General features: G+C 37.4%; 1 protein-coding gene across 3 annotated transcripts; it reads left to right on the forward strand.

Moving 5' to 3' along the window:
- The first annotated feature begins 7,632 nt into the window (after positions 1–7,632).
- On the forward strand, positions 7,633–13,534 carry LOC107947215 (uncharacterized). 3 transcript variants are annotated; one of them, XR_005921968.1, is made up of 9 exons: positions 7,633–7,791; positions 7,953–8,813; positions 9,039–9,409; positions 9,805–10,923; positions 11,034–11,192; positions 11,328–11,643; positions 11,759–11,852; positions 11,948–12,070; positions 12,768–12,848. XR_005921968.1 is itself a non-coding variant. In XM_041107522.1 (9 exons), the coding sequence occupies exons 1-9, from the start codon at positions 7,782–7,784 to the stop codon at positions 13,101–13,103; spliced, it is 3,366 nt and encodes a 1,121-aa protein (XP_040963456.1). In that variant the 5' UTR covers positions 7,633–7,781; the 3' UTR covers positions 13,104–13,534. The 3 variants fall into 3 exon arrangements, 2 of the variants coding, with proteins under 2 accessions (XP_040963456.1, XP_040963457.1); XM_041107522.1 differs by having other exon boundaries at positions 11,759–11,829; positions 12,768–13,534; XM_041107523.1 differs by having other exon boundaries at positions 7,655–7,791; positions 7,960–8,813; positions 11,759–11,829; positions 12,768–13,534.
- Positions 13,535–13,607: the final 73 nt, after the last annotated feature.

Consider the following 13,607-nt stretch of genomic DNA (forward strand, 5'->3'; position numbering starts at 1 on the left):
ACACTAACTGCATGTGAAATGTCTGGACGAGTGCAAACCATTGCATACATCACGCTTCCAACTGCACTCGAGTATGGAATGTGAGACATTTGCTGCTTTTCTTCATCAGATTGTGGTGACAACTCTGCAGAGAGTTTGAAATGTGGTGCCAACGGAGTACTCACAGTTTTCGCTTTATCCATGCCGAAGCGTTGAAGAACCTTTTCAATGTAGTTCTTCTGCGACACACGAAGCTTGCCCGCCTTGCGATCTCTGTGAATATCCATGCCCAAAATTTTCTTGGCAGCACCCAGATCCTTCATCTCGAACTCACCACTCAACTGCGACTTTAACTTGTTGATTTCCGACATGTTTTTGGAAGCAATTAACATGTCATCAACATACAGCAACAAATAAATGTGCGAACCATCTGAGAGCTTCCGATGATAGACACAAGCATCATAGTCACATCTTGTGTAACCATGCTGAATCATGAAGCTATCAAACCGCTTGTACCACTGCCTTGGGGATTGTTTCAATCCATATAAAGACTTCTTTAATAGACAGACATGGTCTTCTTTACCAGGAACTGTAAAACCCTCTGGTTGACGCATGTAGATTGTTTCCTCGAGCTCACCATGCAAGAACGCCGTTTTTACGTCAAGCTGCTCAAGTTCTAGATCAGACTTGGCCACCATGGCAAGTAATACACGAATGGAAGAATGCTTTACGACTGGGGAGAAAACTTCATTGTAGTCAATCCCCTCTTTCTGAGTGAAGCCTTTAGCAACCAATCGTGCCTTGAATCTAGTTGCTTCAACCCCTAGGATGCCTTCCTTTTTCTTGAAGACCCATTTGCAACCAACTATCTTCTGGTTACTTGGCGGCTTAACCAACTCCCAAGTATGGTTCTTGTGAAGAGATTCTATCTCCTCACTCATAGCAATTGCCCACTGTGCCGACTCATCACACGTGACAGCCTCATTATAACTGGAAGGTTCTATACCAATGGACTCCGCCACACTGAGCGCGAAAGACACCAGATTAGCGTAACGCGGATTTGGTTTGATTTGTCTCTTCGTTCTTCCAGTGGCAATGCTATATGGTTTTTCTTGAGGTGACTCATCTTCATCGGAATCTTGCACCTCAACTTGATCATCCTGGACTGAAGTACCTTCCGTAGGAATTGGAGCGTCCACCTGACACTCCACCTGCTTCTCAACACCGTGATCTCCCATTCTATCTGACTCCTCCTTTTCCCGGGAATTTGTGGTGGATCGAAGCATGGATGACTCATCAAAAGTCACATCTCTGCTGATGATGAACTTGGACGAAACCGGATCAGGACACCACAACCTGTATCCTTTCACCCCTTGGCCGTATCCAAGAAATATGCATTTCTTCGCCCTCGGTTTGAGTTTTCCCTCATTTACATGAGCATACGCAGGGCAGCCAAACACTCTTAAACCAGAGTAATCAGCAGGAGAACCAGACCATACTTCCTCAGGAGTCTTCAGCTCAATAGCTGTTGACGGAGATCTGTTAACCAAATAACAAGCAGTATTAACAGCTTCAGCCCAAAATTCTTCACCGAGCCCAGCATTTGATCGCATGCAACGAGCTCGCTCCAAGAGAGTTCTATTCATGCGTTCTGCAACTCCATTTTGTTGTGGTGTTCGACGAACAGTGCGGTGTCTTACTATTCCTTCATTTTGCAGAACTCATTGAATTCACCTGAGCAAAACTCCAAGCCATTATCCGTCCGGAATCGCTTGATCTTCTTTCCTGTTTGATTTTCGATCAAAGCTTTAAATTGCTTGAAGTTGATGAGAACCTCATACTTGCTCTTCAGAAAATACACCCAAACCTTTCTCGAGTAATCATCGATAAAGGTAAGCAGATATCTGTAACCACCTTTAGAAATTGTCGGAGAAGGCCCCCAAAGGTCAGAATGGAAGTAATCCACTGTGCCTTTTGTCTTGTGAATCCTAGTGCTGAACTTTACCCGAGTCTGCTTACCGAAGACGCAGTGCTCACAGAAATTCAACTTTCCTGTACACTGCCCAGACAATAATCCTCGTTTGCTTAGCACCGATAAGCCTCTCTCGCTCATATGCCCGAGCCGCATATGCCATAACTTCGTGGTGTCAGAATCTAGATCATCTGATGATGACACTCCCGCAACACCTGTAACCGAGGAACCATCGAGGAAGTAAAGGCCCCGCTCCAAATTACCACGTATCACAGTCAAAGCACCCGAGAATACCTTGAGAACTCCACCTTCAGCAGAGTACCGAAAGCCTTTCTTGTCCAACGTACTCAAAGAGATCAAATTTTTCTTCATTTCTGGAATGTGCCGAACATCAGTTAGAGTTCTAACAATACCGTCAAACATCTTTATACGAACTGTGCCAATCCCCATGACTTGACATGCGTGGTCATTTCCCATTAGTACTGAACCAGAATGCTTCTCGTATGTTGAGAATGCATCTTTCGAAGTACTTATATGAAATGTAGCTCCCGTATCAAGAATCCATCTCCCACCATCGTAAGAGTCGGATACTGCAAGAACGATCTCGGCATCACTTGAAGAATCTGCATCAGCTACATTCGCACGATCATTTTGTTGCTCCTGTGATTCTGATTTCTCCTTCCTTTTCGGACAATCTACCTTCATGTGCCCGTACTTCTTACAGTAGTAGCACTGTATTCTCTTCTTGGACTGCGATCTAGGATGGCTTTTACTTGAACTTCCACCCTTTGCCTTGGATCTTCCTCGAGCAACCAAGCCTTCGCCTTCATTGTTTTCGACCACCTTACCAGTGATTTTCTTCCTCAACTCACTGGAACTTAAGGCATTTTTCACCTCCTCTAGAGTCAGGTCATCACGACCGTACATCATTGTATCAACAAAATTCTCATACGAGGGAGACAAAGAACACAAAACAATTATTGCTTGGTCCTCATCATCGATTTTGTTATCGATATTATTCAAATCCATGATAATGGAATTGAATTTATCCAGGTGCTGGGAAACAGGTGTACCTTCCTCCATCTTCAGGGCATAGAGTCTTTGCTTGAGGTAGAGCCGGTTCGTCAATGACTTCGTCATGTACTTGCTCTCTAACCGGAGCCACAAACCGGACGCGGTTTTCTCATCCGCTACTTCTCGTAGCACTTCATCTCCTAGACATAGCAGAATAGCACTATGTGCTCTTTCTAGCATGTCATCCTTTTGCTCTTCCGAAAGCGTGCTTGGTAATTTATCTTTACCAGACAATGCTTTTAGCAATCCTTGTTGAACCAGCACTGCCCGCATCTTGATGCGCCATAAACTGAAACTATTTTTCCCGGTAAATTTCTCGACATCATACTTAGTCGATGAAACACTTGTAGCCATAATTTGGAACCTTTGAATGAATGATAATATTTTCTTCCTGATGTGAAAGATCAGACAAAGCTGCAGTCACAGGGCAATTCAGAAAATATTATCACTCCTTCAACTACGCTCTGATACCAAATTTGTTGCGGAAAGGATCGATTCGTGAACTCCGATATGACTACAAGTAAATTGACCGGAACGAAAAATAAAGTGAACACAAGGATTTACGTGGTTCGGCTTTAATGCCTACGTCCACGGGCAGAGGCGAAAAGAAATTTCACTATAACAAGATGAAGATTACAAGTGTTTTACACTCAAGACACAACCCGAGAACCTCACAACTCTCAACCCCTATAGAAAACCCGAAAGCTAAAATCCTAGCTTTCAAAGAACAAGCTTTGCTCTCTCTTGGTTTGGGATGATTAATATGGCTAATGAACCTCTCTATTTATAAGAGAGTTCAAGGACATAATTGTCCAAAACTTTGGCAAAGATTTGTGGTTGAAAATGGACACCAACAACCATCCACTAATCCACTACCACCAACAACCCACTACCAACAACAACAATCCACTACCAATTTTAAGCCATTTCTTAACATACTACATAACTATATTCCGTTTATATGAATATCCTTTTGTTTCGTGTGACGTCTATTCTGATGCCAGCGGCACGCTAACATTTATCTATTTATATAAATATTAATTTAGACTGAAACTCATAAATCAAGAAGGGGAGAATGAATAGGATTTGTTTGATTTTAAAACAATATTTAATATTTTTAAAACTCTTACTGTTAAATTTTCAAATTAAATATTAATTTTACTGACACGATGACAGTGACTGTCTTCGAGTTAGTTGTTGGTCGCAATTTCTTTTACAATATTTTTTAAATTTTCTTTTATTTTTAATTTTTGTCTACACTTTCGTAATTTTTGTTTTGTCCCTATTTTTTTCTAGAAGTAGTGGTGGTTTTAGTTTTTAGTTTCTAGTGGTGTTCTAGCCCATATATGAGATTTGTCAAGGGTGCCACCAGACTTATTGAGAAACTTTCTCATAAAGTTTTATCCTAATGGAGCACAGTAATGATGTTCAAAAAATTGGAATATGAGATGAGGAAGAGGAGGACAATAGGTTATTTGAGACTTGACATTTGGTATATCTATAATGCAATGAGTCTTTTGGGGCTTTTGGCAACAGTTTATTGGTTCACCAAAGTTCATTTTTAGGGTAGTTTGATGATGGTGGGGCTAGGACGCGACTTTTAGCGGTTCAATTAAGGTGATGCAGTTTTGGTTTGTTTCTAAATTCTTCTAATGTTGCAGTTGTTGTTAATTTATCTTTCTCCTCTTTTGGGATTATTCTGCAGACATGGCACTTATGCATCAATTTGTACTGTCATATTTATTGTTTATGCTATGGTCATATCTTTATATTTTTATTGTTCATTGTTCTCATTAATAATAGTATTTTATTAAAAAAATAGTTATTTTGCTTTACTAATGATAAGCGTAACTTCTCAATTATTTGTGATATTTCTCCTATTAAATTATGACATTTATGTTCTTAATTATATTATTTATACTTTTTTTATTATAGATTTAGGGAATAATTTGAGAAAATGAGCTTAATGTTTATTTTTGGCAAGTCTTTGCGGTTTAGACTTTTAACACAGTGCAATTTCGGTATTTTGATCATGACTTGAGCTACAGACCTCTATTTTGGGCTCATAATATACTGATTCTAAGTGAAATGAAAGATCTAACAAAATTTATTTCACAACTCAAGCCCAAAAACGTTAAAAAGTCACACAAAAACGGCTTGAAAGTTTGACGCAAGAATTCCTACTAAACCTAGAAAAACTATGCTTTATATTCAATGACACTTTTGTATTTTCTCCATTATACTATTTTTACACTATAAATTAACACTATTAGGGGGAGGCAGAGACATCTCCGCCCTCAAATTTATTTTGATTTTGCGTTTTATTTTCTTTATGGCTTACTAAACTCTTCTTTTCCAGTTGAAGTAATATTTGAAGTTTGATTCTACAAGTTTGTGAGGTCGAATTGCTTCTAGTCTTTCTTTGCTCTTTAGTATTTGCATGTCTTCTAGTGTAGATACAATTGTTCAAGTTTGTTAAATATTAGGCCGGTATTTGATAGCTTAGAATAATTGCTTTGTCAATTAGATAATTAGTTGATCAATTGATTTCTAATTTTTATGTCGAGTGCATGATTATTTGTGCAACGTGGGAAATTTGATCTAACTTGATAGACTCTTATTGTACATTTGTTGGTTAGAATTGAGTCTATTTTGTTCTTAAGGCTGTTAAGAAATTAAATTCCTAAGCGATTAGTATAAGATTGTTTGTCAATGAGGGAAGTAATTAATGATGATTATATTGATTATTGAGAAGGTAAGAAGAGATTAATTTACTAGGTGATCACTAGTAACTATAATCAATTTATTAAAAAAAATATTGAATTTCATCTTTACATCAATGATCAAACCTTTGTTTGTTTTTTCCCAAAATTTTAATTATTGCTTTCTTTGTTTTTGTTTTTTGTTTCCAAATCTTAATTTTAATTTTTAAAGTTTTTCTTAAAATAAAAACCCATTCTTTATTTTATTTGTTTTAGTAGAGGAAATAACATTAATTTGAAATTTTAAAGATATTATTTTTAACGGCTTCGACCACATACAACTAATTTGTTCTAATCCCCTTTCTTGCTTTTGAAAAGGAAAATGCCATTTATTTAAAGAAAAAAAATATTATATTAATAATAAATTAGTGGCACTTTATTGCAACCTAAACCCAAAGAAGAACATATAAAATAACTATTAATAATATTTTTTTTAATACCTGAATTTAGTGCTGTAATAAATTTTTTTTATTATGAAATAATAATATTTATTTTTTATTTTCAACTATAGAGTATGGTGTTGTAATAATATTTTTTTTATTTTTCAGAATAATTATAATAATTCATATTTACTTTATTTCATTTTCGAGGCATTTGAGTTTGGGTATGATGATGCAATAATTTTTTTAAATTTTTTTTTGGAATAATTATAATAATAATTATTTATTATATTCTATTTTTGGGGCCTTTGGGCTAGAGTCCAATGCTGTAATAATATTTTTATTATTTTTTAGAATAACTATCATAATTAGTATTTATTTTATTTCATTTCCGGAGCACTTGTGCCAGAGCCTGGTGTTGCAATATTATATTTATTATTTTCTGAAATAGTTACAATAATTAGTATTTATTTTATTTCATTTTCGGGCAATTTGACTTGTGTCTGGTGGTGCAATATTTTTATTTTATTTTATGGAACAATTATAATAGTTATTTTATTTTATTTTATTTTCAGGGCACTTGGGTTTGAGTCAGTGAAGCAATAATATTTTTTTTAATTTTTTTTGGAGTAATTATAACAATTAGAATTTATTTTATTTCATTTTCGACACTTACATTTAAGTACGAGGATTCAATAATTTTTATTTTTTGAAATAATTATAATAAATATTTATTTTATTTAATTTCTAGGGCACTTGGGCTTGAGTTAGGTGGTGCAATAAATTTTTTATTTTCTAGAATAATTATTATTTATTCTATTTCATTTTCGGGGCACTTGAACTTGAGTTTGGTGTTGCAATAATTTTTTCATTTTTCGGAACAATTATTACTTATTTTATTTCATTTCCGAAACACTTAGGCTAGAGTCTCGTACTAAAATAAATTTTTTTGAAGTAACTATAATAAATATTATTTTATTTTATTTCATTTTCGGTGTATTTGGGCTAGAGTCTAGTGTTAGAATAATATTTTTTTATTTTCTGAAAGAATTATAATTATTATAATTATTTTATTTCATTTTCAGGGCATTAGGCTTGAGTTTGTTGATGCAATAAATATTTTTTTATTTTTTGAAATGATTATAATAATTATTTATTTTATTTCATTTTTTGAATATTTGGGCTGCTACAATAATTTTTTATTTTCTTGAATAATTATAATTTATTTTATTTTATTTTTGGATACTTGTGCTTGAGTCTTAAATTAGTATGATTTATTTGACAAGGATTAATTTGCTAATATTAAAATTGAGAGTAGAATGAGGGCTTTTCACAATTTTTGTAACATAAATTCAGTCGCAAATCCGCTAAGTCAGGGGTGAATGGGCTCGGGCCACTAATCGGAAAAGGGCTTGGATATTTTGAAGCCGAGCCGAAGAGAAAAGAATGAGAAAAAAAGAGGCGGACGCCAAAAGATTTCATAGTTGTAGTTTTTTTCATATTTTTTTCCCTTTTAGTTCCGGTCCGTCCCTGCGCAAGGAACAAAGCCATTCTCGTCTACCCCTGCGAACGCCGAGAAAGTCCCTCAAACCATCGCATCAGCAAAGGGTTTTAATGTTTCCAGGTACTCATTCTTCAATTTCAACTCAATTTCGGCAAAAAAGGTAGCGCAAAAGATGTTAAATTAGCCCAACAGTTTTAGTTCAATGTGAATTGGGGGTGGTTAGGATAGGAATTTAGGATTTTTTTTAGGTTAGGTCTTTTTGATTAATTTTTTCTAATTAGGGTTTAGGATAACAAGTATGAAAGGCCGGACGCAGCGGGCCGATACCCATGATGACTGGGGAGACGGTTCATGGACCGTGGACTGCATCTGCGGTGTCAATTTTGACGACGGTGAAGAGATGGTGAAGTGCGATGAGTGCGGCGTCTGGGTGCATACGCGCTGCTCCCGTTACACCAAGGGAGAAGAGTTGTTTGCCTGTGACAAGTGCAAGAACAAAAGCAACCGTAACGACAGCGAGGAAACGGAAGTGGCTCAGTTGTTGGTTGAACTGCCAACGAAAACAGTTAGGATAGAGAGTAGTTCTACCCGACGGCCCTTTAGGCTTTGGACTGATATCCCCATGGAAGAGCGTGTTCATGTTCAAGGGGTTCCTGGAGGGGAACCTGGTTTGTTTAGTGGGCTGTCTGGGGTTTTTACGCCTCAACTATGGAAGTGTACTGGGTATGTGCCTAAGAAGTTTAATTTCCAGTATAGGGAATTCCCTTGTTGGGATGAGAACAAAGATGATGATAACAAAAATGGTAAGCAGAATGAGTTTGAGAGTGGGAATCCTGCTGATAATGGTGCCGGAGTTCTGTTTTCTTTGTCTAAAGAGAGGGTGTTTAGTGCTCCGATGCATCCAAAGAAGGATGTTTTAAATGAAGGGAAGAAGAGTGAGAGTGAAGATTTTGAGGGAAAGCATTGGCAGAATGGAGTAAGGAAAGATAGGGGTGTACTTCAGCCTGTTACGGCACCCTCCAGTAAGCAGAAAAAAGATGAGCCTGGGGTGTTCAAAGATAGGAGTACAAGAAAGAAGTCTAGAAGTTCTGCTGAGAAAGAGGCTTACGAGAAGAAGAGATCTGTACAGCCCCATAAAACAGGTTATTTAACTTTGCAATTGATTTAATGCTTTATAAATATGTGCAAATGGAGAGATTCAGTTATTATAATTATTATTATATCATGAGAAATTTAGTTATTTCTTCAATAACTCTTGTTTCATACCATTGGAATGAACGGTAATGGTGAGCCTTATCTTTACCAGAGTTGGCATATGCATGTTGACTCCAGATTCTTTCTGTTTTTGTTTGCATTCTTATTACTAGTGTTTAGACCCAGCTGTGATGCAAAACAATTGGAATTTTATGAAGACAGAGTTCCAAAGTCCGCGACCGGTGTCCAGAGTGGAAAGAACAAAAATTTGAAGGACAGTGTGCATCAAGAACCAACTTCAGATGGTAATCTTGCATCGAACCATGCGGTTGAAAGACCCAAGAACAACTCAAGTGGAAAAGAGCATGCTTCAGAGGTCTCCACTTCTAGCATGTCTGGACATGATTCGATTAGAATTGATGGGAAGGAGGAGAAGGCTGATGATCAACTTCCTGCAGCTATTACAAGCACTCCAAAAACAGAAGATCTCGCTCAATTGCCATTAGTGAGCAAATATACTGGGATAACTCCTATTAAAGAAGAGGTATCTTTGTTATGCTTTTCATTCATTGGTATCATGGACTGGATTTTGTTTCTTTTGTTATTTTGTCTAATATAATTGCCGATGGGCGCTTTTTAAAAAAATATATATATAGTGGAAGAAGTGCTATTAGTTGGTGTCGCTAGGACTGTCATGGCTCCACCATCTTTAATTTTCTAGAAGCAAGTGTCAGGTGATGTGAAATCAAAAGCAAGTCTCTGATGATGTTGTTAGGACCTTAAAAACTAGCATGTGCAGTTTGCATGCACTTTAAGGATGCATGCAATCCTCCATCTGCCTTTGTGTAGTAAAATATTAGAGGGCTATTTGATAAGTATTTCTGATATGCTTTTGGTTTCACTTGGCATTTTATATAACCTTCCATATTCTTGCAACAGGGTCATGGTGTGGCAATTGACAAAGTAGATGGTGTTGTAGTAGAAGGTTCTACAAGAAGTCCTCAGGACCATCAGGTTGATGCTTTGGCTAGTACTGCCCTGAAAGTTCAGGGAAATAATATTCTTAAAGATTCTAATAGCGGCATCTCTTGCAGCTTTGATAAATCTGATATTGAAGTGAAAAGAGAAATGAATGATGATGATTCTAATGTTGTCTTAATTAATCAACGTTCTAATCCTGATGATACTAAAGACACAGAAATATCTTTTCATCAGACATCAGAAACCCCCCAAATGAATGATTTGGTTGGAGGATTTTCACATTCGTCTGACAGTAAGGCAAGAATCAATGAATCAGAAATTGTTGCTGATTGTCATTCTGATAAAGCAAATGAGTTGTCTGGCCATTGTTCGTTGCTAAAATGCGATTTGGAGGGTTCAGAAGTTTCTGAGACTCTGAAGAAAATTTCTCCAGAATCCAATCGTATTCCTAGATCTTCTGAAGAGTCTAAACCAAGTATAAATGTTCTGACCCCTGAAGAACAGTCTAACCAGCGTAAAATGGCAGCATGCGTTGGAAAGTCATCTTCCACCTCATCCGCTTCCATATTTGCTGTATCATCTGTTCCTGATACAGATTCTCAGAATAACTCAAAGCAACAAGTAATGCCTGACAACAATGTGAGCAGTAAGAAAGGTCACGCTACAAATGATGTGCCTAGGGATGGAGACAGACATGACTTATCACGTAAGGCAGTAAAAGAGCGACCAAAATCCTCTTATAGTTCTACGTCAAAAGTCCCACACCAAAGCAGGATCTCACATGCTTCCATTTCAAAAAGAAACATATCTGAGTCAAAAGATTCTGTGCCTTCCTCATCTTTAAAGGCATCTTTGATGCAGAATAGTTCAGTTACGTCAGTCTCTGGTGAGTCTGCCGGCTCACTGCAAAGTCAGTCTGCTTCTTTCATTCATCAAAACAAGACATCGGCTTCAGGTTTCCCACAGAAAGGTGAAAAGTCCAGTCAGTCAAGTTCCCAGCCAGCATCTAAGTCTGCACATGCATCATCAGTACATCCCTTTGCAACATCAAATTCCACTACTCTAAGTGATGAAGAGGTGTGAAATCAAGTTCCATCTTCTAATAAGATTTATACCTTCTCTTTCTAATTTTTTATGAAAATTTCAGGAGTTTCCTTTGACAAGATTTTCTCCCTCTTCAATTTCAGCTTGCTTTGCTTTTGCATCAAGAACTTAATAGTTCTCCAAGAGTACCTCGTGTTCCACGTGTGCGGCAGGCTGGGAGCTTTCCTCAGCTGGCATCTGCAACTGCCACAAGCATGCTAATGAAACGCACATCTAGCTCGGGAGGAAAGGATCACAGTATGGTAATATGCCTACTTCATTATCTTACATTACTATTCCAACTTGTAATTCCCGTTTTAAGTGTTAGTTGCTTTGGTAAAAGAGGTTTAGGAGAAGATTCTGCTTTGATGAATGGTTCTTAATTGATACATTTGTAGGTCCCTAGAAGAAAAAACAAGGATGCATCTAAAGATGGGTCCCGTGGATCTCGTGAGCTTGATCATGATGCTAAAAGAACTGATAAAGTGCTATCTTCACATGATCAGAGACAAGATCTTGGTTCTACCATGGATGCTTCTGCTAAAAGGAATGGCAAGAATGTACATGCCACACCCTCCACAGCCACAAACAGTGGCCCTTCTTCTTCAACTGAAGCTAATGAGCAAAATTTGTCATATGTACGTAGTTCACCTAGAAATTTATCTGATGATGACACAGGCACAGCTCGTGGTTCTGTACCTCGTACTTTACCTGGTAACTGCCTCTCCAAGCAAGTCTGGTTTATAAAGTTTTCTTGAATTGCGGGACCAATCTCATGTTTATTTGCATAGCATGTAATTCACCATTTATAATATTCTTCATATTTCAGGCTTGATAAATGACATTATGAGCAAAGGCAGGCGAATGACTTATGAAGAGCTTTGTAATGCAGTCCTGCCGGTATGTTGCTTCTCTCGTGCTGAGTGCGTACTGTCTGCTTTATGCCATCTTTCACTTCTGCTAGTTCTTGGAGGAAAAATATTGCTTCTCATTCATTTCTTTTCTGCTTTTATTCCAGCATTGGCCTAACTTGAGGAAACATAATGGAGAACGATATGCGTATTCTACTCATTCTCAAGCTGTTCTTGATTGCCTAAGAAATCGACAAGAATGGGCTCAGTTAGTTGATCGTGGCCCCAAGGTATGCACATAGGTTGTGGCTGAGCATCTTTTATTATTTTATTTGTGCATTGTTTTCTGCTGAGAGAATAAAGGGTGCAATTTTGAGTTAGAAAATCCTTATGGGACCCAAAACCATAAAATCAGTCTGGTGTGGACTTTTCTCTGTGGTTAATAATCATAACTTGCTGCATGTCTTGCAATTTTGTCCTTGTGGATTGTCTTTGCTTTCTCCTTTTGGTTTAGCCAATGAAAACTGAGATGTTCTGAACAAAATGGAAAGAAAATATATGCCAACGCAGCCTTTTGGAAAGTTTGAACTATCAATGTGAAATCTAAAGTTTATTCATCTATTGGCATGACAATGGCATGGCTGTGAAGGGAGATGGGTTTTTGCTTCAACTCTTGTGATTATGAGGTTTGATGTTCTGGTCTTTTATGCCAGCATTGTTAAGCACTTTCAGTGATAATATGGAAGCCAAAAGTTGTGTAAAATTAAACAAAAACTAATAGAAAGAAAAGGGAGCAAAGACAAGGGGGAAAAATCATGGGGGTTTGTTTTTGTTTCAGATTTTCTATCCTGTACATACTATAAATGGCGTGCGTTTGTTTTTGTTGTTCCTTCCATATACATAATTTTCACTGTTCTTGTAAGTTTTAAAGAATATTCTTATGGTTGGTTTTTTATTGAAGATCTAAATGACATTATTGTGTACCAGACTAATTCAAGTAAGAAAAGGCGCAAGGCAGATGCTGAAGATTCAGACGATAACGAATTCGGCAAGGGAAGAAGTACGAAAGAGGTAGAAAGCAAAAGCCTCGAGTCACAGAAAGAAGAGTTCCCCAAAGGCAAAAGGAAAGCGAGGAAGCGCAGGCGACTGGCTTTGCAAGGAAGAGGAATAAAAGATGTCCGCAGGAGAAGGAAAGTAGATTTCAGTGATGATGATGCCGGACCCTTCTCTAACTCAAGTGAGGAGAGCATGTTCAGTGACGATGAGATCCAAGGAAGCGGAGCTTGCCCAGTGGGAAGTGACGCCTCAGCAAGCTCTGATTAGATAGGGTCCATGTAACTTAAAAGCCTATAGAGTCATGGTTTTCAACTGATTTTCCAAGATGAAGAAATGGACTCTTCGGCTTTAAACATTTGGATAGTGCTCTTCTGTTTCTCATCTCCTATCTGCAGATCACGAAATGATTCTCGTATTGTATTTGTATCCAGTGACCATCTTTTGTGCAGCAATGGGTTCATGCCAGATCAACAGTTCACTATTCGCCTTCTTCCATAGTCAGATGCTTGGTCTGCTCACCTGTAGTTCCTGCCGGTTTGTCTATGGGTGTGATTGATATGTAGTCCTAGTCCCAGTTCTGTACATGGATATTTTTGGTAGTATCATGTTAGAGGCTGCCACAAGTTTTAGCACAAGTTCCAACAGCATTGGCTCCTTTTAATTATTATTTCCTTTATAACAAGTATAACTTGCCGTCAGATTTGATCATTCCTTCTTTAATATAATGAACAAAACACCAAATATTTCTAAATCATTTGTGATTTAATAATC

The sequence above is a fragment of the Gossypium hirsutum genome, chromosome D12 (genome assembly GCF_007990345.1).
Source record: "Gossypium hirsutum isolate 1008001.06 chromosome D12, Gossypium_hirsutum_v2.1, whole genome shotgun sequence".
Taxonomy (NCBI): Eukaryota; Viridiplantae; Streptophyta; class Magnoliopsida; order Malvales; family Malvaceae; genus Gossypium; species Gossypium hirsutum.

Bases quoted from the DNA above. Each gene is read 5' to 3' on its own strand.
- LOC107947215 (XM_041107522.1), top strand. The intron at 11,193-11,327 runs GTAATATGCCTA...ATACATTTGTAG, and splicing joins GAGGAAAGGATCACAGTATG to GTCCCTAGAAGAAAAAACAA. The intron at 11,644-11,758 runs GTAACTGCCTCT...TTCATATTTCAG, and splicing joins TGTACCTCGTACTTTACCTG to GCTTGATAAATGACATTATG.